Consider the following 27,005-nt stretch of genomic DNA (forward strand, 5'->3'; position numbering starts at 1 on the left):
TTGAAACCGTGTTTATCACAAATGCAATAGCGCCCAAGCATGGCACGTTCCTGAATACAAAGAATCAGCCACAGTCAAGAAGAAGGATTTGATGAAGTTCTGCCACAAATTCCATTTTAAAACTCCCTGTTTTCATGTGGAGTGGACCCATGAAGATCAGGCTGGGCAGGAGGAGGGGGAATTAACAAAGCTTTGGAAAAAAAAAAAAAAAAAGGGGAAGCTGCATAATCTGCTGTATTTCAGTTGGTCTTTATCCGCAAAATCCCAGATCTTTGTTTAAGCTACAAACAGACTATAAAAATCAGCTCGCTGGCCTCTCTCCTTATTATCCACATCCCTGCACAAATCAAATGAAGCTTTTGCTGTAAAGCTGATAAAAAACACCACACACATGAGCAAGCTGATGTATTTAAAAAGTGGTTATCATTTCTAATCCTTTCCTTCTCTCCAGGGAATATCATCTTTCCAAGGAACACACAAAACTCCACCACTGAGCACACATCAGCACTTACACTTGTTTTGATTAGGGATTTTCTAAAATAACAATGAGCAAAGTAGTCTGGCATTATCATTGATTTTTAGCACCTAGGGATGCAGTGCGACAGTCATCCAATTGTTTAAAATCAGTGAATAGCCATGACCAGTTCTGACAAATATTTGCACTCACATAATCTATTTCAGAGACCTCACAAAATGAACTACAGTACTTGGTTTGATAGCATGTGGATGTTTTTGCCTTTTCTTAGGAGATAACCCAGAACCCCATGTGTAACCCAGAACAAGAGAAGTGGTCACAAATACTAAACTTATGCCTGGGATCTCTTAGCAGGCACTGGGATTTGAGGTATCGACTGAGATTCACACCAGTTCTAGTTCCTTTGCCAATTGTGCCAGGAAAACAAAGCGATTTTTATGATCTAATTTAGACATATCCAAATGATACACTAAATCTACTCTAGACAATCAAGCTCAGATTCAGGCATGAAAGGACTAATACTCATTTCACATGGATGTAAATCTAGTCTTGCACCTTGCCCCATGCCTATGAATGACAGCACAGGGAAACACTGTGATACCAGATTCAGGTCCCATCTCCTGGAATTCTTTCTTTTAAATAGGAACATTTCCCCACAGGATGAAAATCCCCTCAAAATTATCAGCCACTGCATTCCCTGATTGCAATCTGGTATGTTTCAAATTTGAGCCAAAGACTAGCAAGTTTGACTTACAATTTCAGCAGTGTTGAGCCATGAGTTATGATTTTAGACTTTTAAAAATATATACACACATGTAAAGAATAAGGAACAAAACCAGAGCACTTAATACACAGACTTCTGACTTCTGCAGAATGGAAAAAGGTGCTTCTTCAATGTGGGCCTGAGAACACTGTCTTGCATTCACAGCTGTGGTTCCTGTGGTTCCTGTGTTAAACGCTGTGTGAAATCCATGTATGTGATTTTTAACTTGTGTAACACACCACATGATTTATACTCCTTAGTTTCTATCAATTTAACCATGTATCAGGAGCCTCACATATTAGATGAAGGCAGTTTACATAGTATGGAGCAGGGTGAGGTAACAGCATGCTCCCTGCCAGGCAGTGGCTGATCTTGACAATAAGAAAGGACAAGGAAACAGAGACAAATCTATTAATGAAAGTAGTCTTTGCTCTGTGTAAATTTTTAAGTGCTGGTAAGGAGCAAGAGCAGCACTTTAGAAGCCACAGAAGACTGGGAATTCCGGAATATCAAAATAAAATATACTTGATTGAAGCTGTTTACAGCTGCAGAACTTTCTCTTCTAAATAAGGTCCTTCCTTTCAACTTTCTCTGATCCTTTTTGTCTTTTTTTTTCAGACATTATAATACATAAAGCTAAGACAAGCCTGGCTTGCCTCAGAAGCAGCACAGACAACTAGCTGTTTGAGAAAACTAAGCTTAAATGAACATGGGTATGTATTTTAAAGGAATGGAAACAAAACTGACATTAGGGAAGGAGTAAACACTGCATTCCAGCCAATTCTCCTCTCTTTAGCTAAAAGAAGTTGTCAGGGTTTCTTATTTGGCAATTTCTGTTAAATTAATAATCAGATAGACCAAATGAAAACAGAAGTAACACCTGTTTAGTCTGACATGAACACAGAGGTGAATCGGATTCAGCCTTTAACAGCTGCCCTCAGGTGCCTGAGGAACCATAGCAAAGTAATTCACACACAATTTTCAATGGACTTCTGTTAGTTGAACAGTTGATAAAAGCCGTCTGGACGATCAAATACTGCATAGTTCAAGATACAGAAAGCGGTGAATGTATATAAGCCCAATCAGTCTGAATGACAGATCTGCCTCCTCACTGCCTAGTTTTTTGTTACTGTTTTTTGACAGCTATATATATTCCATTTTCAACAGAGTTCAGAAGTCCAGGCCCTAACTGTATGGCATTTTTAATTCGCATCTACACAAATGTCATGGTATTTCTCTAGGGGGAAAAAGTGTAGAAGCTGGTTTTTGTGTCAGCTAATGAAATTATTGTACGATTCATTCAATTGTATTTCCTCAGCCATGTATTTATATGGATACCTAACAGCTATGAGATAAATGACAGACACAGACAAGATGATGCAGTCTACACAGACTGTCACTACTATCGAAAAATAGATGAATGAAGAAGTGGTATGGAAGAGACTCAGTCTTTCACAAGGACCTAACAGGTTACCTCTCCTATCCAAAATGAGATAGCTATGAATCACTAGCAGTTTAGCCTCACAAATCCAATGCAAAACTGCATATGATTGAACAAGCATCGCCCTTTTCTGTGAGACATTTAACAATGGAGAGAGACACGAGCATTTATCTTCTCCCTCTAAGAGGCTTTCTCACCTGTAAGAAACAGAAATATAGACCAAAGGTATCCTGAATGCTAAAAACTTAATGGGTGAAAAGGCTGCCTATTTGTCTGACAACCTTTTTCTATGGCACAGATTTGCACTTAAAATATACCTTGATATTCAGGTCTGCATTTTCAACTGCACTAGTGGTATCAGCCCCTAACCTCACACTGGCTTGTCGCATGCATGCAACACTTGTCTCCTCCATGTGCCTTTGGGAACCCTCACCTCAACCATGCAAGCAACTTTCACTGACTTTGTGGAAAATTAGGTATTTTGGAATTTCAAAAGTGAGGGAAATGTTTTAAGGTCTTAAATACATGTTCTAGAATATATTCTAGGACTCTGTTGTTGAAACCTGTTGCCCATATTCATCATCCCCACAGTCTAACATTGAAGCACTGCCTTGGTAGTAAGAAACACAGATACAAGAAACAGAACAAGTGTAAGTAGGACTGGTGTTGCAAGTAAAGACAAACACTTTATTGCAAACATGGTGACCATAATTCACACCATCTAATTCCATCTAAGATGTAGATGGACTTTCATTTGCAAGAGGGTCAACTAGAATGTCTTTACAGCTGATCTGTGCAGAAAATAACTGATGAGCTGGAGGTTCCGGTGGAAACGCAGTTTGAGCTGTTGGATACCCATCTCCCATGTGCAGCATTGTTTAGGACAAGCAATCAAAGAAGGTATTTGAACTTGTCCAACAGAAGAAATCTTACCTGAATTAACTGCCAGACTCTGAGCAGACAAGACAACAAGACATATCATTTGCTAGCTTCATTCCTTAGACCTTCACCATTTGTTGAGGTGTAACTTCAGTCACAAATCACAGCAGAAAGCGACAGCTTTATTTAGCGCATACAATACATCATTTGCACAGTATTATCTGCTGTAACTTTTGGTTATGAAGTAAAGAAGAAAAATCTCACAAAAGAAGTATGGAAAAGCACAAATTCTCAGAACAGCTACTGGACAGAAATCACTGGATACAGAATTTTTCACCTTCAGGATGATACAAGTGGTAGAGAAAAAATAAATGAGAGCATGGTAATTCACGTCATAAAAACAGGTTATATGATAAAAAGCTAAAAAAAGATTGTGTGCTGAAATGGAAACTCCCTTTTCTCCATTGATAATGTGATGCAGTCAAGACACACTGCAGAAGATTAGAAGTAACCTGCAAGGGTTCATTACCTTTGATTTTTAGCTCTGTGCTACATAAATTAATTTGTATTTTGCTGTAGAAAATGCAGGACTAATGATGCCAATGTGGAAGAGAGATTTTTTTTCCTGTGCAAGTTCAGTGAATTCTTCTAAGACCTCAAGCAATACTTACAGCAAAATAAAAATATCTGCTCTGTGTTTTATGGTGACATAAAACTCACAAGAGGTCCAGTTTAGACCATGAATACTTTCAAACTCTTGGTTCCATAGCTAGACCTCACTGACTCTGATCTTAAAATCAGATTGGATCTCTTAGAATGATAAGTAATGTAGCATAGTATTTTGCAATGTTTCTGATCCTGAGAAAACAGTGGTTCCCATGCTATTGCAGTGCCTTCTCTCCAAAATGAGGCAAAATATAGCAAAGGTGGCAATAGAAGAAAAATATGTGAAATAAATAACAGTAAAAGAAGAGGTTAACTACAGAAATAATTTTTTAACTAGACAGCATCTTGACTGCGCCTTTAGAAAGGGTGGTCTAAAGAAAAGAAGACTGATTTTGTAGTGAAAGTTCAGGAATTATAACTTGGAGGATTTGTGTTTTCTTCCTAGCACCTCCATGTAACTAGAGCAAGACAATTCATCTGGACTCACTATTTTCAGAGTTTTCAGAATACTACTTATGCAGGTCTTGTGCCTTTCACAAGAGGTAAGACCTCAGAACACTTAAAAATGATATTAAAAAAAAATAAATGCATCTTGATGTTTACTTAAAAAAACTCCCACCACAGCCTGGGGAGGATCCATGTGTTTCTCAGGTGCTAGGTTTCCCTGAATGTCTGCCATAAGCCAAATACTGAGCCTCAAGTCCATCTTAGAAATTAACACACAAAATTAAGTATCTGGGATCTGTTCTCCTCCTGCCTTCTTCTCCAGTCTGACCAAACTTCAAACGAAAGGTAGGCAGTCTTTAGTAAAACTGTGCATAGAATTGTATTGCTATTTGAACAGGAAACGAAGATCCAGACTGAATCTTGTAGATTTCTTACTTTGACCAAAATTAGAAAAAAAAAACAAACCCAATTGCAGAAAAATCCAGATACCTTCTAACAGATGGCTCAGTTGGGTGGGATGAATCAGTTAAGTGGTATTTCCAAAGCATCTGAGGGAATGTTAAGCGTAAAAGTGTATGGTGAGGGAAGGCAAGCTCAGTGCTTGTCTCTAAATGTCCCCAGAAAGGAGAAATGGGGGGTTCTTCCTATCAAGAGGCAGGGAGCAGTTGCTAGAGCCAATTCAGCTTCCAACCATGTGGGAATTCTGATCATCTCAGAGGCTGCAAGAGGCACTTCTGGATGTCATGTAGCACAGTACTACACAGTGACAGTTCAGGAGCTGGTAAGCGTAATACGTCCTTCACCAGGGGGATCCAAGAGACCAAAGCCCCTTCCTGCCCTCTCCCACTTTCATGTTCTCAGATTATGCACAAGGTCAGGGTGTGAAAGTGTAAGGGGTAACTGGGCACTCCACTGCCATACAAAGTCAAAAAAGAACTGACTACTTAAGATGTTGCTTTAAGTAAAAGCAAAGAATTTTGTAACACCACTACCAACCCGCATGCCTTTTTCTTCTTTTTTCTTTAAGTAGAAAATTGGACTTTCCTACTCTGCAGTGTCTAGTGCACTGGGCGGAGGACTCTGATGAGATACACCTTTAGCAAAGCAACTTATGACCTTTCAGCCATCCTGAACTAATTTTCTTTGCACTTTTGGCAATGGATAAAATTGGGTTGATTTCAAATAAAGGATGCTCTCATGTGGTCTGTGGAAAAACAAATAAGAGCTTGAGTCACTCCTGACATGTCTTGAGGAATTCAAGGCATCAGATTTAATAGTCTATATTAAATGTATTCTCCCTGAAATAACTTCTGGCAGTTTTGAAGCGCCTGAGAAAATACTGTGGATTGGAAACTTAAGATCATCTTCAGTGCCACTGCAATTGTAAATAGTAATGATGGCAGACAGATGAAAGCTTCTCTGCTGTTTTGAAGGAGAAATACATTACAGGAATCATAAAAGCATCTTCAGTGACAGCAAAGGAATCTATACAAAAGCTCTGTAAAAATAAACAGGGTATTAGCTGAGATTCATTACTGCTGTCTTTGTAGATGTCTATATTTAAGCTAGTTCAGCAACAGGATAAACTTGATTATTGCTATTCTCAGTGAGCATGAGGCATCTAAGATAACAAAGCAGGAAGTTAAGTTTCTTCTGGAGAAAAAAAAAAAAAAAGAAAATGCAACTTAAGAAAGATTTCCACTGACCTAAGTCTGTCTCCTTAAAATCCCACCAAACCAGTCTGAGCTACGTTTGAAAAATCAAGCAAAAGAGGAAATTTCCCTTTGAGGATTTGTAGCCATTCTCACATCATCCAAGGAAACTTCTATATGTTTTGTTAAAGGATTCTTGTCTTATCCACCATCCCTGCAACATGAACCATGTCTCTCTGTGTCTGAAAAATATGCGATGTGTTTAAAAAGTGGTATATATTGTTCTTTTGTTAATTTTCACAAACAAAGAGGGAAAATGAACAGACAAAAAAAAGATCACATACTCTTTGGTTTGTATGGAGAGAGAAGGAGTTCTTGCCATTTATGTAGTGCTAGGCAGAACTCATCCAAACACAGGCAACTAAGTATTGTATAATCTGAAGTATAATAGTAGAGATAAGAAATAGAGAGTGGCAAATGATCCAGGGGAACATGACAAGGAGCTGCTTATTTCAGTCCAGAAAATCTAAAAGTCAGTTAAATTTCCAGAGCAATATCGTGATGAAGAGTGCTGGAGCTCTGCCATAAATTAATGAGAAGATAATTTGTCTTTAGAAGATACAGAGCTAGCTGGACACTGGCTTAACAAGGTAATTATCAAATGAAAGAGAACTGCTGTACTGCTGTGAACCTGCAGAAAGGCTCTTACAATTCCTGATGTTTTGGCCTATCTTTGTTTTAGAAGAAAGATGCATTTTAATATTTTTTTTATAAAATACGTTTAGCTACATGGCTTGAAATTGTAGAATCATAGAATCATAGAATCGTTAGAGTTGGAAAGGACCTTAAGATCATCAAGTTCCAACCCCCCTGCCATGGGCAGGGACACCTTACGCTAAATCATATCACCCAAGGCCTTGTCCAACCTGGCCTTGAACACTGCCAGGGATGGAGCATTCACAACCTCCCTGGGCAACCCATTCCAGTGCCTCACCACCCTAACATATCCAACCTAAACTTCCCCTGTTTAACTTTTAACCTGTTACCCCATGTCCTATCCCTACAGTCCCTAATGAAGAGTCCCTCTCCAGCATCCCTATAGGCCCCCTTCAGATACTGGAAGGCTGCTATGAGGTCTCCATGCAGCCTTCTCTTCTCCAGGCTGAACAGCCCCAACTTCCTCAGCCTGTCTTCATACGGGAGGTGCTCCAGTCCCCTGATCATCCTCATGGCCCTCCTCTGGACTTGTTCCAACAGTTCCATGTCCTTTTTATGTTGAGGACACCAGAACTGTACACAATACTCCAGGTGAGGTCTCACGAGAGCAGAATAAATGGGCAGGATCACCTCCTTCGACCTGCTGGTCACGCTCCTTTTGATGCAGCCCAGGACACGGCTGGCTTTCTGGGCTGCAAGCGCACACTGAAGCTCGCTCATGTTCATTTTCTCATCAACCAACACCCCCAAGTCCTTCTCCACAGGGCTGCTCTGAATCTCTTCTCTGCCCAGCCTTAGCTGTGCCTGGGATTGCTCCGACCCAGGTGTAGGACCTTGCACTTGGCATGGTTAAACTTCATGAGTTTGGCATCAGCCCACCTCACAAGTGCGTCAAGATCCCTCTGGATGGCATTCCTTCCCTCCAGCGTATCAACCGAACCACACAGCTTGGTGTCATCGGCAAACTTGCTGAGGGTGCACTCAATCCCACTGTCCATGTCACCAACAAAGATGTTAAACAAGACTGGTCCCGACACCGATCCCTGAGGGACACCACTCATTACTGGTCTCCAGCTGGACATTGAGCCATTGACCACAACTATTTGCGTGCGGCCATCCAGCCAGTTCTTTATCCACTGAGTGGTCCATCCATCAAATTGATGTCTCTCCAATTTAGAGACAAGGATGTTGTGTGGGACAGTGTCGAATGCTTTGCACAAGTCCAGGTAGATGACATCATCTGCTCTACCCTGTCCATCAGTTCTGTAGCCCCATCATAGAAGGCCACCAAATTGGTCAGGCAGGATTTCCCCTTAGTGAAGCCATGCTGGCTGTCACCAAGCACCTTGTTGATTTTCATGTGCCTTAGCACACCTTCCAGGAGAATCTGCTCCAAGATTTTGCCAGGCACAGAAGTGAGACTGACTGGTCTGTAATTCCCCGGGTCATCCATTTTCCTCTTCTTGAAAATGGGGGTTATATATATTCCAGTCATTGGGAACTTCACCTGACTGCCGTGATTTCTCAAATATGATGGCCGGTGGTTTCGCAACTTCATTCGCCAGCTCCTTCAGGACCCGTGGATGGATTTCACCAGGACCCATGGACTTGTGCACATTCAGATTTTTAAGATGGTCTCGAACCAGATCCTCTCCTACAGTGGGCGCAAGGTCTTCATTCTCACAGTCCCTGCATCTGCCTTCCAAGACTTGGGTGGTTTGGTCAGAGCCTTTGCCAGTGAAGACCGAGGCAAAGAAGTCATTCAGAACCTCAGCCTTCTCCAAATCCTGTGTAGCCAGTTCTCCTGAGAGCTTCCTGAGGGGCCTACATTCTCCTAGTCTATTTTTTATTTGCTATGTACTTGTAGAATCCCTTCCTGTTATCTTTAATACCTCTAGCTAAGTTTAATTCTAACTGGGCCTTAGCTTTCCTAACCTGGTCCCTAGCTTCCCGGACAACATCTCTGTACTCTTCCCAGGCCACCTGTCCTTGCTTCCACTTATTATAAGCCTCTTTTTTCAATTGAATTTTCCTCAGGAGCTCCTTATCCATCCAAGGAGGTCTCCTGGCCCTCCTGCTGCACTTCCTTCTGGTTGGAATGCAACACTCCTGAGCTTGTAGCAGGTGATCCTTGAATATCAACCAATAGTCTTGGGCCCCTCTGCCCTCTAGGGCTGTATCCCATGGAACCTTCCTGAGCAGGTTCCTGAAGAGGCCAAAGTCTGCTCTTTTGAAGTCCAGAGCAGTGAGCTTGCTGCACGCTTTTCTCACTGTCCTGAGGATCTCAAATTTGACCATTTCTTGATCGCTGCATCCAAGGCTGCCCTGGAGCGTCACATTTCCAACAAGCCCTTCCCTGTTGGTGAGCACGAGGTCAAGCATGGCACCTCTCCTTGTCGGCTCCTCTATTACTTGCAGAAGGAAGTTGTCTTCTACACAATCGAGGAACCTCCTGGATTGCTTGTCCCAGGCCGTACCGTCCTTCCAACAGATGTCAGGGTGGTTGAAGCCCCCCATGAGAACAAGGGCCTGCGAGCATGAGGCTTTTCCTATCTGTCTATGGAGTGCTTCATCCACAGGTTCTGCTTGATCAGGCGGTCTGTAACAGATCCCCACAGTAATGTCTCCCATAGCTATATTCCCTTTAACCCTGACCCACAGACTCTCTGTGGACTGCTCACCTGTCCCCAGACGGAGATCCATACTCTCCAGCCTATCCCTAACACAAAGGGCAACTCCTCCTCCCCGCCTGCCAGGCCTGTCCTTCCTAAAGAGCCTGTAACCTTCCATTGCAACACTCCAGTCATAGGAGCCATCCCACCATGTTTCTGTGATGCCTATTATATCATACCCCCGTAGACGTGCACACATCTCTAATTCCTCTTGTTTGTTCCCCATGCTTCAGGCATTTGTATAGAGGCATCTGAGCTGAGCTCCAACTGAAGCCAGCTCATTGGCTGGAGCGGCTGGGATATCTCTACATTGTTCCGAGCATTTATTATAGGTTCTGGCAACTGACTGGGTGTGTTGGGATGGAATGATGCCCCCCTCCCCCAACACATCTAGTTTAAAGCCTCCTTGACCAGCCTGGCAAGCCTCCTACCAAAACTGCTCTTTCCCTTCCTTATCAGACCATCTCTACCAGCCCCCACTAGACCTGCCTACAAACTTTGGTCCCATGTTCAAGACACCCAAACCCCTGACTATGACACCACCCTTTTAACCAGTTATTAACCTGGCTAATCCTCCTAGCTTTTTTTAGGTCCTCTCCTGTACCCTGGAGAATTGATGAAAAGACTATCTGAGCTCCAGAGCCCCTAACCACCTCCCCCAGGGCTCTGTAGTCCTTCTTTATGTTCCCCAGGAAGTAGGGGACTCATATGTTATCAATCAAATATTATCTTTCCTAGACTGCTTTACAAATAGGAAGTCTCTATGCACATGATATTTTACCAAGTCAGTTGTGCTAGAAACCTGAAACACTAATAATTATTTTAAGAAAAACCAAAAATGGAAGTTTCATAAACGATAGTGAGACTCTAAACACATCACATGATGGTTGTAATGGTGATTTTTCTTTTCCTCAAATGGCTGTATATAATGGCAATCATGGATATATTAAGAGAAGCTTACAACAACACTTGTAAAAATGACTGTAAGATTCTCTGCCTCTGAAAATTTGGTCTTTGCCCCTCTGCCTCCTCATTGCACACGTAAGGTATATAAGCATAAAGCAAAAGCACTGCTTCACCCAAGCACTGTTGACTTGAATGTAATTCGAGCTTATTAGGATGCTGTTTTCCCATTGCTTCCTTCCTTAATAACTAAACTAGCTAGACATGTCAAATAGCATGTTTCATGAAGTAAAACAGTGACAAAAATCAGAGTATAACTATGATTGTATAAAGAAGAAGACAGACATAAGTGCTTCATAAGCTTGCAAAAAAAAAACCAAAACAACCCAAAAAACCACCAACCCATAATGTTCTTCAGTAGGAATGAAAACTGGATAGTAACGTGTACATGAAAAGCTGTGCATGCTATCATAACACAGTTGTCTGATCCAGGTTTCCAGCTCCTTTTCCCTAGTATTAGAACTGTTTCAAAATTTCATGGTAAAAGGACTCATAGTTGTCCCTTTGAATCCTGCTAACTTTTGCTTGCAAATTCAAAGCACACAGAATTAGTATAGTATAGATCCTATCAACAGGTCTAGAGCAATGTGTCATGGTCTGGTGAGTAAATGTATCAGTTTCACAAAGCCAAATTATAAATGCTGGGCAACTGCAATAACCCTAACTTTAACAAAGAAATGACAGAGTGGAATACTCAATTGGAAAAAAGCGCAAGCCAAAAATTCTTACACACCAATATTATCTCATTAAAGCCTTTCTTAAAAATGGCTCTAATGTGATATGATATTTTTTGTTTGTCTCTGCATATTAGTAGATACTAAAATGTCTTTAAACAGTCATTCAACTTAAATAGAACTGAATGACTATCCTATGACACATTGTACAAACAAGCAAACATCAAATACTGACATTCTTTTCCCTTCTAGGAGGTCTAAGAGCTTGGTCAGTCCTTTTTCTCCAGAAGTGGCAGTTCTGGAAGGGTGCAGGCAGGGAGAGAGCTGGTCCTTGCTGTCTCACAGGACACTTCATTTTTATCTTGTAGCAAGATGCACTAGCGGTGGCCAGTTCAGAGGATGCTCTGCTCTGGGTACATGTGCCACAGCTCTCACTGACCACTTCTGCTGAGAAGCTCTGCTGCCATTTTCTGTACTAGCTAAAATTCCCCAAGGACTTTACTTCCATTCCTCATACTTTTTTGTGCCCTGTGGGTGACCGATGCACTGATCAGAATGAGCAGGTCCACGTACCTGGGTTTAGGATATCAGTGACTTGCCAAGGAGAAGCAGGCACTGATCCCATTTCTAGCAGCTGCAACAAAAGCTTCACCAGAAGCTAATGTGGCATTGCGGTGTGCTCAGATGCCAAGGGATGTTCAAACTGAAGCTGACAACACAATCTTAATCCTGCTTCCCTGTGCATCTACACTGCAATAATGCAGACTGTAATTACATAATCATATATATTTGCACAAATGAACTTGATAGTATGCAAATTTACTGTGATCTAGATATATGTGTGCACCTTTCTACAATTAAAAGACACATCAAGGTATATTAATACTAATTTCAAGTCATGGCAGTCCACAGTATTTCTACTGACATATTGGTTACATTCTTTTGAAAAAGTTATTGCTAGAAGCAGCTAAAGTTTATTATATCTGAGCTCTACATTGTAGAATCACACTATCAGATTCTAAATAGGTCTTTTATCTTTGTTATTATTAAAGAGAATTGATGGGTGAAAAGAAGCATTCAGCATTACCGTAAGAACATGGCCAGTGATGAATATGTAGAATAGACCCCTCCAAGAGTAACATGCTTCTTTTGGAAGCAAGAGAGAAGAGCAAAGGGTTACTCCCTCTATGCTATAAATGATACCAAAAGTAAAATCAAACCAAGTTTTTTACCCAGGATGCCAGACGTGTCACCTGGCGAGATGCTTAATGAAGGCATTATCACAGAGGTTCCTTCTCCACAGCTAAATTCACACTTTTTAGCTCAGTTAAGGACCACTTTTCTGCAGTCAGTGGCCAAATCAGCTTTGGTCTGCACTGTGGAGAGGTGTCCAAGACCACAAACTAGATTCACTTCACAAGGAGGAATCAGATGGACTCCTGGAACACACATAGTTCATGCCAGCCACTAACAGTCATTTAGTTTATTAGAATGGACTGGACTTAGACCAACGTAAACTAAGAAAACATGTGCTATGTGGATGTCATGTCCTCAACACCAGCTGTTTTGCTCTTCAATCCTCTTCTACCGCTCTGCACTGCTTAGTAATTTTGCTGTATCCTCTGGCTGTACTGAACAAGAGATTATGACCTTAAATCAACACGCTGCCCCTAAAAGTGCTAACAGTACAAACTCTACCTGTGTGAAGGTGGTTTGAGATGCTGGATCACCAAGTCAGAATTATTGTCCAAAAGTTTCCTTCCTATTTAATCAAGCACCTTTTCCTTACCATAACACAGTTATCAAGTTGTACACAAATTCCCATTACAGATGATGCACATTTTATTACGCTAAGTTAAACATCATCTCTCAGTATAAAATATCCTCTATTTCATCTATAACTATTATCCACTTCAATCAATTTAATTGTGCATGCATGATGAAGAAAAGCAAAATATTGAATAGAAACAGCCTAGAAAGGGCAGAAACACCTTTGTTTTCCATCTTGATCAACATTTGCTTGGTGCAAGGCCATGTCCTGGTTCAACGTCTCTCTGCTTGGAATTTTTTCCTTTTTTTTTTTTTTTAAATAACCATGACCTGGAGCATCCCTTTGGATTACAGAATTTGATGCATAGCCAGCCATGCATGTGCAACTGTCCCTAAGAGCCAAGCCTCAGCAGAAAAGCTGGTGTGCATACAATCTTGAAACAAAAATAGCTGTCAAATCAAAACTAATTTTCCACAAACGAAAGCATGGATCCTCAGTTAGGGAACACCAAGCTGGTTTGAGTTCAGGGTTGCTTAAAAAAAAAAAATCACAGGGACACGATTTTATAAAATAAAATGTATTTTTAATCTCTCTAATCTCATTTAATAATGGATGAGGTGATTTTTCCTTAAGGCTGAGAGGGAGCAACAAATACAAATAATACCAGTTCTTAAGAGTGAGAAAGTTTTAAAGTCTGTGAGCCACTAAAAGAGGGGAGGGAAACACAAACAGTGCTGCTATGGCATGTGCCACCAAAGATATGTTAGTTTCATGCTCCCTGGCCCAGGGTTTCGTTCTGCCTCATTTTAGTGAATTAAATCATGTACTACAAAGGAATTTGGATCTGAATGAAAGGAACAAGATTGATAACAGTCTGAAAAGTAATGCTGTGTTAATTCAGATCCAGACATTAAAGACAAAAATAAAATTGAATTACACAGTAGTCTAGTATTTCTGGACTAGATAAAACTGTATTGTTTTCATAGCCAAATGGAGATGGGAGTAATAGCTTAAAAGATATAACAAAATGGTCAGCATCTACTTTCAGGCACCCAGCGAGCTGCACAGATGATGGTGATTCAAAAGCTGCTGCTGATCAGATAGCTGTCCACTGGCGCTTCTCTGCACACATTTCTCCACTACATCCAAACCAGCAAAATTCTAAGATTTGCCTTAGTCACAGAGGAAAAGCAAGTGTTTCAAGCTGAACAGTTTGAAAAGGGCAACACTGATAATGAAAGAATAGCACTTTCAATACACTATGGTCAAGGTGCCAACCCCATTGCCTGAAGCAACACAAACAAACAGTTCATTCTGGATTACAGGTATGGAAAACACATCTCCTAGACTCTGGTCCAGTGCTAAGCTGCATGTGTGTCCTGGGTTCAGCAGTAGCAGTCATTTTGCTCCTTCTTAGTAGCTGGTGCAATGCTGTGGTTTTCCCCATGGAGCCCAACATCATGCACCCGATGGACTCAGCAGCTTTATAGGGATTGGTCCATGCACTAAGGAATGATCTCTCTCTCTCTCTCTGTGGATGTATAGATATGTATATATATAAGATAAGAGTGATGGTATATTGAAAATGTGGGATCTGAGCATGACGTGAATGGTACGGAATAAGGGGTGGATACTGTCCTGGGTTCAGCAGTAGCAGGCATTTTTCTCCTTCTTAGCAGCTGGTGCAGTGCTGTGCTTTTGACTTTCGGCCTGGGAACAGCGCTGATAACGCCAATGTTTTTAGTTGCTGCTCAGTAATGTTTACTCTGACCAAGAACTTTCTGAGTCTCATGCTCTGCCAGGGAGGAGGGGAAGCCGGGAGGAAGCAGAGAAAGGACACCTGACCCAAACTGACCAAAGAGGTATTCCATACTACAGCACATCATGCCAAGGATGCAGAACTGGAGGCAGTTACCCGGAAGGGATTGATCACTGCTTGGTCAGGCTGGGAATCGGTTGGCTGGTGGTGAGCAGTTGTATTCTCATCTCTTGTTGTTTCAGAGCTAGACTGTACTCCTTCTCTTTGCTTTCCCATACAATACAAAATCAATGTAACACTCACTTTCAATGACCTGGAGCCAAGATCCTTCTAAAAATGTGGAGCTCTGGAGTACCTGACCTGGATTACCATTTCTTCCTGTGCTGGTACAGCTGGGCACCAATCACTGTCTTTCAGGAGATGGGACATTCACAGAAGTCCAGCGAAAGAGTAGTTTGAAATCCACAAAATCAAAGGAATATCACGCATCTCAATCAGTCCATTCTAAATCTAATACGTATTCCTGTAAACTGTCCTCTCTGATGTAAACTTTTAACAGTATCTATATATGGACTGCATTTGTCTTGAAAAATCCTAACTAAATAGTCCACAGAATCAACTCCTCCAAGAAAACAAGCAGAGACAAGAAATGCAAGGTTCTGCTTACATTGCTATATGCACCAGAATGAACTTAAAATACTAAGGAATGAAACCTGCATGGATCAGAATAGTGGAACAGCAAAATGTCAGCAACATTTTAAAGGTAATATAATTTGGAGTTCAGAATTTAATATGATAAAGAACGATAACCACTGTATAATACCTCAGCCTTCTCACATACAGCAGACTCAAAAAAAATCATGACTACATTAATTCAAGGGAACTTCCAATATGGAATTGGGAACAGTATCTCTGTGTCCAGAGTCAGCTTTTGGCTCTATTTCTACTAATCATGGTGCTGCAGCTGACCCAGTTTAAATGTATTTCTATAAAGATTCCATAATTTTTGGTGATGTTGCATATTGTATTCTCCTAAGCCATTTAAAAATACTGCACTACAGTAAATATGTAGTGCCTAAAACTCCAGTGCATCATGTGGAACAGCACTACTGCACCACTGAAACACAATGTAAAAGTTTCATTTGTGCAGTAAACACAAACATGCATATTTGTGTAATAAACCTATTATATTAAGATGCATGTTTATGTATTTGTGTTCTATTTGTGTCTGCATATATGTGTGAGAGAGTAAGGTTGTGGGTAGAGGTCATATTTTGCAGTGAGCTTTTAATATATGAACTTATAAAAGATCATCTGCACCTACAAGCCTTGCCCTGCTGGTGTCCTAGAGCTGTGAGTTCTGCAGCACCACTCCCTGCAGTGTTAAGTGTATATAAACAATAGAGTATCTTTCAAATTATTATAAAGTTACCATAATATACATAAAGCTCCCAGACCCATTAGGACTCACATTCTGATTCATCTACACCTGAGGATTCAAAAAGGGAAGAAAAAAAACTGTTTAGTTATTCAGTGCTCTATAAAAGGCAATTTGTTTCTAATAGCTTCGGGCAATCCGTGTGCTCCGAAGTATTATAGTTTATAACAGTTGTGGGAAAAACTACTATACTTAGTTAAGTGCCTCTTTGGTCTAGAAATCAGATGACAACATGAAAATACGCTCTGCCACAGTTTCCAGTTTTTTATGGTATCGCTTAGGTCATTCATAGAGTGGGGTGTTTCACTTCTGAAAAAGAAACAACATAAGTGTAATGAAGAAAAGAAATAAAACGAAAAATGAAGAAGAAAAATATTCCCTGACTACTAAGGGAAAGATACACATAAATTTAGGTTTGGATGGATATTCAGACTAAGTCTTGTTTCTTACAGGAACTCTGTAAAGTATGTTAGAACATTCTTCTGCAAGAACATAACACGTATTAACTGACAATCTCAAAAATCACCTGATAATTTTGAAAGTTGAAGTAATAACAACTGAATAGTTTCAATTTTATATAAAAACATAATAAAGAGCATAGCAGCATTTTATTTCTCATTAAAAAAAAATAATCTTTATGATCTGTATTTAATGCACTGAAGCCATTTGAAACCTAACACTGATCTGCCTGCCAGTTACTTAGCAGAACAAAAAAAGTACTGACCAGTTCTTCCCAACTGCCACCACTCTATGCAAAGAAAGAGATAATTTACTGTGAGTTTGTAATAGTGAAAAGTTGTTTAATATTCTGTTGCAAAAAAAGCTATTGATTTTCATTATTTTGCAGGGATCAACTGCATTTTATTAACATTGTCTCCAGCAGAGAGAAAGAACTGAACTCTGCATATTTTGGACCAAATGGGTGAACCAAAGCCAACCACAACAAAGGGATTATTTGTACTGGGGAGGCAAAAACCCCGTAAATCACTGTGACTGTCTTAATATTAATTTTGCCTTTATTCTCACTGCTCTCTGAATGGATCCTAGACTCCTGTAATGTATCATGTCCTATATTATGATTTCTCCAAAGAGGACTTATCACTTAATCTGTTTATACAGCAGTAGAATCAATCTGATTGACTGGGATTTCAGTGTCCATTGCAATTAGAGGCTATATATAATTGTGCAATATTCACATTAGGACTTTAGTAACCCTTTTACCAACTGCCACTTTACAGACATAGGTGTGCAACATTGATTTGTATAATTTACTTAGTAACAAGCAGAAGAGACTTGAGATACCCATTTGTAAGATACCTAAAACCTTCTATTTATTTGTCAGATATTTGAAAAAGAGATTGATAGAACATTGATTAATAAACCTTGTCCTGGAGTACCTAACCGAGGTCATGTGTGTACATATGTGAATGGACATACATGTGGCACATGGGTGGCACTTTACAGTGAAGTAGTCCTTTATCAATCACTCAGAAGTACAGGAACATCATGCTAAGTAACAAGTCAGCAGCAGGCAGAGGTGAAGGTCTAATTCATACCTGCTAATTGCAAATCAGGAACTTAAAGGAATTATTCTTTCAGCACCTGTCAGTAATATGGGAAAAAGAAAAATGCATTTTCTGAAGAAATCAGTGGGAGATTTGCGTAGGAAGTCTTACATAGCCAGTAGTATTACAAAAACATTATTCATGTTGTTAAAGATGAGAACAGTAGGGTGGTTTTTCTCACACAAAGTTTAGCAGCCAAGATAAGAAAGTCATTCTGGAACTTGTTATGATGGCTGAGACTGAACTGAACAGGGGGCTGAAAGCTGGCACTTGCTTTGGGACCAGTGACTCCAGGGAGTCAGAGATGCAGGTCAAACACAGCCCCTTGGCTGGAGGAGGCTCCACAGACTCCCCAGGGAATCTGTTCTGGCACCTCATTTTTATTATCAGCAGGAACTAACCCCTCAATGTGCTTTTCTACTGCAATTTAAGGCCAGCATCTTCTGCTCATCATGGATAAGAAAACAGACCACATGCCTTTTCTTGATAGGTCTTGTTATTATGTCCCATTTTCCCTTCTCCTTTTTCCCATATCTTCTCTTCTATAGATACAGCAACTCAAATTCTTTCATTTTTTCTGAGTAAGTCTTATTTCAAAAACTTTTGCTTCCCTCCAGGCATTCTCCAATCAGACCACATGTTTCTGTACAAATGCCATCCAAAATATGCATTCAGTACAGACAAAGAAAAGGCAATCCCAATCAGTAGGAGAGATACAGCTGGTGCTTCAAAATACTGAATTCACCAAAGCAACTGACTGAGACAAAGTATGGATAAAAACTGCATGAAAATTAAGAAACTGTTAAACAGATTTGATAAAATATCCAAAAGCTACAACTACAATGCGAGAAAGAGGACAACTTTGGCAAAAAATAGTCAGTAGAAAAAAAAAGGCAGTAATTAGAAGGAAAACCCTATGATAATTATGATGAATACAGTATGAAAAGCAGGGAGAAAAAAAGGAAAAACAATCTGGAAAAACACATTATGAAATAGAAAATATTAGAATGAGGTGCTGAAAGACTGCAGTGAACAATCCATGACTGTATGTATGGCTAAAGGAAAAAAGCAGGACCTTGAGTATTATTCAAAATTTAATTAGCTTTAATTTATTTTAGAAACAGAAAATTTGTTAAGATCGATACATACTTTTGTCCTACTTTGGAAAGAATGTTGATCTTGAGATGAGAATGCTTCTTAGTCCATCAGCAGCTAAGAAGGATCTTAAAAACTATCTGTTATGAGTGTTTTAAAATTAGGTGTTCTAAGAGTTTCTTTTGCACATTTCTATCTGGTGTTATAAAATAATAATTAAAAATAACTACTGAGGGAATTAAAAAACCCACACTACTGTTGTGTTGCTATTTAAGAAGGGGCACTATACAGTCAGGTAACTGCAACATAATACAGTATCACAGTATCACAGTATGCTAGAGATTGGAAGGGACCTCAAAAGATCATCTAGTCCAATCCCCCTGCTGGAGCAGGAACACCTAGATAATGTTACACAGGAATGTCTCCAGGCGGGTTTTGAATGTCTCCAGGGAAGGAGACTCCACAACCTCCCTGGGCAGCCTGTTCCAGTGTTCTGTCACCCTCACTGAGAAGAAGTTTCTTCTCAAGTTTAAATGGAACCTCTTGTGTTCCAGTTTGTACCCATTACCCCTTGTCCTATCATTGTTTACCACTGAGTAGAGCCTGGCTCCATCCTCGTTACACTCCCCCTTTATATATTTATAGACACCATTAAGGTCACCCCTCAGCCTCCTCTTCTCCAAACTATAGAGACCCAGCTCCCTCAGTGTTTCCTCATAAGGGAGATGCTCCACTCCCTTAATCATCTTAGTTGCCCTGCACTGGACTCTCTCCAGCAGCTCCCTGTCCTTCTTGAACTGAGGGGCCCAGAACTGGACACAATATTCCAGATGCGGTCTCACCAGGGCAGAGTAGAGGGGAAGGAGGACCTCTCTCGACCTACTAACCACCCCCTTCTAATACACCCCAGGATGCCATTGGCCTTCTTAGCCACAAGGGCACAGTGTTGGCTCATGGTCATCCTGTCGTCCACTAGGACCCCCGGGTCCCTCTCCCCTACACTGCTCTCTAACAGGTCGTTCCCCAACCTATACTGGAACCTGGGGTTGTTCCTGCCCAGATGCAGGACTCTACACTTTCCCTTGTTATATTTCATCAAGTTATTCCCTGCCCAACTCTCCAGCCTGTCCAGGTCTGGCTGGATGGCAGCACAGCCTTCTGGCGTGTCAGCCACTCCTCCCAGCTTAGTGTCATCAGCAAACTTGCTGATAGTACACTCAATTCCCTCATCTAAATCGTTGATGAATATATTAAATAATACTGGTCCCAGTACTGACCCTTGATATCAATCCAGACAAAATAGTGACAAAAAATTATACAGGATTTAATTGATGAAGATTGAAGTGAAAGAGATGTAATTAATGCCAGTCAACATGGGTTTATGTAAAATAGGTCTTATCAAACAAATCTCATTTTATTCTTTGATGAGCTTACAGAAGTTTGGGTGATAAAGTGCATAGGTGTAATACACTTAGACACCTGTAATCATTTGACTTACTAGTGCATTGCTTATATTCTTAATAAAAATTACTATTATACAGTTTTGCTAAAACATTTGTAAAATGGACTGAGAATTCCTTAAAACACCATTTTTAAGAAATAATTCTCTATCAGAAACTGTGGAGCAGAGGCGCTAGTGGTGATCCACAGGCACATGTAGACCTGTTAGGCATGATTTTAATGAAATTTTCATGTATGTTCAGAAATTAAACTCTAAAGTACTGCCAAGAAAAAAACAAGACTAGAAGAGTGGTATATAAAGGTGAAGACCAAGCAGTTACACAGAATAATCTGTCTGCCTAAGCTAGGCCAACTTACTCTGTGTTGAACCTGAATGCTCAAATCATGTTTAATGACTGGGATTTCTCTGGGAAGAAAAAATGAAAGGAAAAAGAAAGAGCATATTCCTGGAAATACTACAGTCTGTTTCTCTTGGCAAATTTAATTTTCTCCGAGTTATGTGAGAGAAGCCACACAACAGTTTTACAGAAACCTGGGGTGACATTGCAGCACACCGGCCTCTTGAAACCACCTTTGTGACAGTGGTTAAACAAGTGGGTAATATGTGGCAAACTTTCTCTGTTTATTTCCAGTCTACGTTCCCTGCTTGTAAGAAATGACCACTAAATGTAGCTTTGCACCATTAACCCCTGCAGAAGTTATCCAACAAAGGGCTGGAAAGTTACTTGTATGGCACAGGTTATAAACAAGGAGAATGGTAGAATGAATCTGTTGCAGCTAACTCACATTTTATTCACTAAATAATTAGTAGTAATATCTAAGATACACCTATGTAATGTATTCTAAAGGCACACAGACAAACTTCAATAAGCTCTTTAAAGCTGCTGATTTTATCATTTAGCCCAAAGTTCACTGTATTCTGAAACTATTGCCCAGAAAACTTTACCTCTATCTTCAAAATTATCCAAAAAATCAATAAATTAAGAAAAATCAAGCAGGGTTCATGCACAAAATGGAGAAAAATCACAACAATTGCCTAAAATGCAAAGCATGGCATAGTTTTATTGTACATTCCAAACACAAACTGCAGTAGCAATTATAACACAAAATCCATATTCAATTATCAGCTCCAGATTCAGAGCAACAATAAAACTGAAATCACTGTATTTTTCTAGGGATACACACAGCGAAAGAGCACAACTGGTTCCTTCTGAAATTTGTTGCTGTGTAACATTATGCAATGGCATATAAAATTGGGTGACGGAAACCCAGAAAAAGTGCCTGAAATTCTCAATACATTCTACACCTATAGGCTTAAATAAATCCATTTTGAGGGCTCCATTATACCTACCACACATGAAATTTTTTCACAGCTACAAATGTGATAGCTCATGCTTTTGCTTCCTCACAGTATATAGCTCCTCCATGAACAGAAAGCATTTAGTGAACAGAAATGTAGACAAGCTCTAATTTTCTGCACAGTGGTAAGTGCATCCATTACGTGTTACAGAGTCACTTCGCTCAGAAAGAGTTAACTTTCTAGCTCCTATTCTCTGCAGTGCTGCATAAACACTGCACATTATTCTTACTGAGCATGCTTCATCTTTCCTGTCTCCACAGTCTTGGGCTGTCAATCACCTGTCACTCCCCACCACATCAGCACAGTGCGCACCACCAGGCTGTCAGCACAGCAGCTGATGAGACTCTGCTAAGAGCTGTCAATCAAACTTGTTTCTCTTATCTGTTCGGGAAATATTTTGTCTCTAAGAAACAAAGAACCTGGGCAACAATGGATCAGAGTCTAGTATTTACTCTTTTAGAGGGATGAAGGCTCTTAACAGGAAATGAATGTTTTATCCACAACAAGGAAAAAAACAATCTGCTCCATTAGGCATATTATTTTTTTTTGCTTTTCTTTAAATCCTATTTACCACTTAACTCAATAAATCAGGGCATAATAAATTAAATTTCTTTTTCACTGTAAAATGAATTTTATGGATTTACTTTTATCTTCTGTTGAATATAATTCAGTGCAGTTTAAAACAGGTAGCACCTCTGGTTTGGGAAATCTTTCCCTGACTGTAGACATTGGAATGTGTGAGCTTTCTCCCTATCTCACTGTAGCCAAAAAAGCCAGACTATAGAAAACGCACATAATTTACACCTTTGTTTCATTAAAATATGTATTTTCCATAGCATTTCTCATTAAAACTAAATTTCAACATAGAATTTAATAACGTGAGTAGGGTTCATAGATAATAGACTGAAAAATAGCTGAAGGGTATAAGCAAGCAAGAGAAAAACATACATTTTCAGTGGATGTTTGAAAGAAGATACTATCTTTTCTCTGGAATGCTGCACCAGGGAGAAAGAACTGCAGAAGGTAAAGTTCTCGCATCTACAGAAATAAAATACTGAAGAAAGACAAAAAGAGCTGCAGAGATGGGCACAGCAGCAATCTCAGGTCTCACAGAGAATCTCTGCATGAAAAGTTGAGCTGGGCTTTCAAGTGCACATCTATCCAAGGCAGAATAATGTTCTGCAAAGATAACTGGTGTAGGTCTAACAAACATGGTAATCAAATTAATTAGTACTGGTGGATCACTGAACCAACAGACCTCTACTCTTCCCAGGGCATAAGTATCTTTACATGCTGCGCCATATAGATACGCAGGCACATTTAAATCTAGCTCGAGTATCAGCACATTGTGCTGTCTCATGCCAAGTGAAGTAAACATAGCCCAGTGACTTCAAATCCTCATCTCCACCCATACCTGGTTTCCCCTACAGGATAAAGAGTTTCAGAGCTGACAGACAAGGAAAAACACCACGGACTTAAGAGGGAAAGTAGCAAAGGGAAGCAAATCACTTTTCTCAGTATAGAGAGGAATACTGTAAAACACAGTAATGTGAAAGGCAGGCCTAAAAATATTTGGTGTTTTCCACAAAGCTTCAGTCTGGGGCCATGAAATTAAATAAGCAGCTTAGTTTTCCAAGACAAAACAAAGTGAGTTTATAATCCTTGCAGTTTCTTGGACAAGACTGTATATTAAAAGTTAAAGGAATGGAAGGCAAATAAAAGTGTTATTTTTTTAAAACCTTGTAACACAGAGACAATGATTTACATGCCTGATTCATGTGCTCTGAGTATCTGCATTGGCTGTGGGAATTGGCTGTCCAGGTAAAAACAGAAGGCAGAGGTGAGGCTGCAATAGGAAACCCATGGAAAGGAAAAGTTTAAAGCAAGCATGGAAAGGAAGCCCCCTGAGAGGTTTGGGATCCACCATGCTCCTCCTCATCTCTGGTGGCTTAAGGCAAGATCCAGAGAGATCAAGACAGCAAGAAAGGAAAAGGACTGGGAAGAGAAAAATTCTGGCCATGGACAATATAACACTAGTTGTCCTTGCCCCACATATCCCCACAAGATTTTTTCTGGAATTTGGTTGCTTCAGAAGAAAATATTTTAGTTTCCCAAAGAGGGAAACCATTGCCCAAAGGAAAGAGAACAAGGTGGCAGACACAACCAATGTCAAAGATGTAAGCAAATCTCTCAGAGGCTGAAGCAACACAAAGACAGGCAATTTTGAGCTGAATCCTGCAGCAAAGGCAAGAGGTCAGCATCTTTCATCACTTTCAACTCTATAAATGACTTCTTAAAGGATGCCTATTTCTCTTTTCTGGAGCTTTATCTTGGTGGCCTCCATTACTGTTTGTGCCTGCAAGAGTAAGAACAATTTGTCTCTTTCCTCTCAGCCAGCTGCAATGTCTTTAATGCACACTATGTAGTAAAGAGCCTGCACAGTGGGAAAGGAGGCAGGTGTCTTGCTGGGGATAGTGCAAGTGGAGACAAGGCACTTCAGTTTGATCTCTTCTAGAGCTCTGTGCTTGGTGCTGGCACCACTCATTATGTTCTGGCCTACCACCAGCCCACTGCCCAAGGATTTCACCAGTTACTTGGAATAAAGGTACTGGGTGAGATAATGGTCTTTAGGAGATACAAAGACCATAGATATAATGGAGCATGCAAAGAGGTTGGGCCCACAAAACAGTGACCTTGATCAGGTCTCTGCGCTCAGTGAGGACCTGCTACAGGTAAAAGCAATTTCCTGTTTATGTTTGCAACCAAAGGGGAACAAGCTGCTCTGTTCTCAACTCCTGGACATCATTTTGGACACAAGGTTCCCTGGCAGGAAGAAAGGGTTGCTCTCAACACACAACTTCCACTCTGCACCTTCCCCAGGCAATGCTGGAGGTGTCCCTCAGCAGGCACTTGGACAACATGCACCCACAAGGCTGCTCTCAAAACCTGCTCAGATGGCAATGGAAATGCCAGACTAGAACAGCTCAAGGATGCTCTTTAGAGTATCACTATATAGGAATACTGCTCGTCAGAAATAATCACTAATACTGTAGTTCAGACTTACATAAATTTTTACTAATGAAGGAAAGGAAACATAAATAAACAGAAAGAACCCTAAATGCTGAACTTTAATTCTAGATGTTGACAATAACAACACCAGAAGCAACAACAGTTTGTGCAGATGTCAGAAATTAAAACCAGACAAAATATGTTGTGTACCAGGCATTTTTAAAAACATGCCTACAGTAATTTGATCTTTCAATCATGCTTATCAGCAACAATGCTAAGAACCACAGTACTGCCCCGTACCAAACCATCCGGTTACAGATAGCACAGCCATTATCAAGCATTTGTGACAACAGGAATATTTTACTCTTTGACAAATTCTTTCATATGCAGCACTGTTTTCCAGAAACACAACTCCTTCTGATCTAACTGGACATTAATTGCTTTTTGGCTGATGTATCTGTGCCTTCTGGACTGATAACACAACTAGCAAATCTGATATCTGACAAGTTGACTCAACCTAATCAGGACAGATCAGCTGTTACCAGCATTGCTATAGGCTGTAATTTGAGGACCTTTACAGAGTTATCACTTGCTTTGAAAGGCAAGAAACTGTAATTCTGTCAACACTAATCCCAGAACGTGCGTTCAAAGTGGCTGTTATTTTTTCTCCAGGAGAAGGTAACACTTGTCAAATAAATACCTGAGATAATTGATAAAAGGAATTAGGAGTATGTGAGTGATACACCAACAATCAGTCACTCTCATGAAAAAGAACCTTGCAGGATTCAGAACGCTAAGTAGAGAGCACAAGCTGTCACCATGAAGCAGGGGTCACTCTGAATGGAGTGAAACAATTAGCAATGCAGTTTTTCAATGTTTACTTATCTCTCTGTTGCTTAGTGCTAAAGCTGACTGAATTATTCACTTCAAACAAATTGATAAATTTTACTCCTTTTTCCTGCTCAGAAATGGATACCAATGCCATCAGAGTTATTCACTGCTTCACTTCTATTCAAGCTTCCATTTAGTGCTTGATTGAAAGTATTTTAGACTTCCACTGCTGTTCAAACAATATGCAGGATAAGTCCTTAATGTGCGCAAACACCACAGATCCACAGAGCTGATGGAACCAGCAAGGATATAGCTTTTGGTATATATACATTTTTTTATACCAAAATTTGCTACAAAGTTCCCTTTATGTAAACAATTTTGCCCACAAGACTCAACACTGCAAATGTTTGTAGAATGCAAGCATAGCCAAAGAAAATTAATAGAAAAATTCCAAATAACATATTCGATTATTTGCCTTACTCCACCAGGAAATACTTTTTCATGTAATAAAATTCAGAGGAATTCCTCAAAAAAAATGGATTCCCAGTCCATGCACTTCTTAAGGGAACTTGATGGTCACTGAAAAAAAACAAGTGGTTTCCTCATTGCCAGGTTTGCATCTGTTTCTTACAGGTAACTGTGTTTAGAAATTCAGGCTTAAAATTAGAATAAAAAAAATCTCTCTCTTACTGTATCGCTTTGGTCCATCTTCCAAACAAAATGAAAGCGTTAAAGTTGCATCATCTTCAAAAAATTCAGTTGCAAAGGCATCCCACCAGAGGTTGTCACTATCCTAGGAAGCAACAGATCATTCACTTAACAGGAGGCAAAATGAAAATATGTTCATCTTTTGTAAAAGAAATTCAGATACAGTTTGTGCTTCTTCACCTGTGATTTAGGAGTGTAGATGTCTATATGATACTTCAAACTCATTTTCCTAGATAAAGTTCTTGTTCTAATTTAAGCAAAAAGCTAAAATATTTAGTTTATTATACAAAAAACTTTCATTTTAGCAAGCACACAATAAATATGTAATGACTTTCATACTCATATGTTTTTCTCCAAATGTTAAAAACTGTTTTATAAACCAGTTGCAAATATGGCAATTATGACTTTCGCCCCCTATTTCTGGGCTGTGTATCTCAAATGCTTGATCCTAATAATGAAAAAAAACCCCTCCGTACTCAATTCTATAATGCTACATAACCCAATTATCAGCATGAGCTGACAAGAAAGTTATTTAGAAATTAAATATAATAGCCATTCCACTCCAATGCCTTTAAAATAAATACAATGCCATTGCAGGCTGATTAAATACCAGGTAGTTACTTAAATGTAATTGTTATGAGAAATCTTTACTTTTCATG

General features: G+C 39.9%; 1 protein-coding gene across 17 annotated transcripts in view; it reads right to left on the reverse strand.

The window, feature by feature from the left end:
• Positions 1–27,005, reverse strand: part of LDB2 (LIM domain binding 2) — a 402,626-nt gene that overhangs the window by 118,792 nt on the left and 256,829 nt on the right. For all 17 annotated transcript variants that reach the window (XM_057426646.1, XM_057426640.1, XM_057426642.1 and 14 more), the window contains one exon: positions 26,329–26,431. In XM_057426646.1, the coding sequence (XP_057282629.1) occupies positions 26,329–26,431 (103 nt within the window). The remainder of the gene's footprint in view (positions 1–26,328; positions 26,432–27,005) is intronic.

The sequence above is a fragment of the Pezoporus wallicus genome, unplaced genomic scaffold (genome assembly GCF_028554395.1).
Source record: "Pezoporus wallicus isolate ANWC-B61680 ecotype Strahan unplaced genomic scaffold, APGP_CSIRO_Pwel_v1 scaffold_13239, whole genome shotgun sequence".
In the NCBI taxonomy this organism is placed as follows: domain Eukaryota; kingdom Metazoa; phylum Chordata; class Aves; order Psittaciformes; family Psittacidae; genus Pezoporus; species Pezoporus wallicus.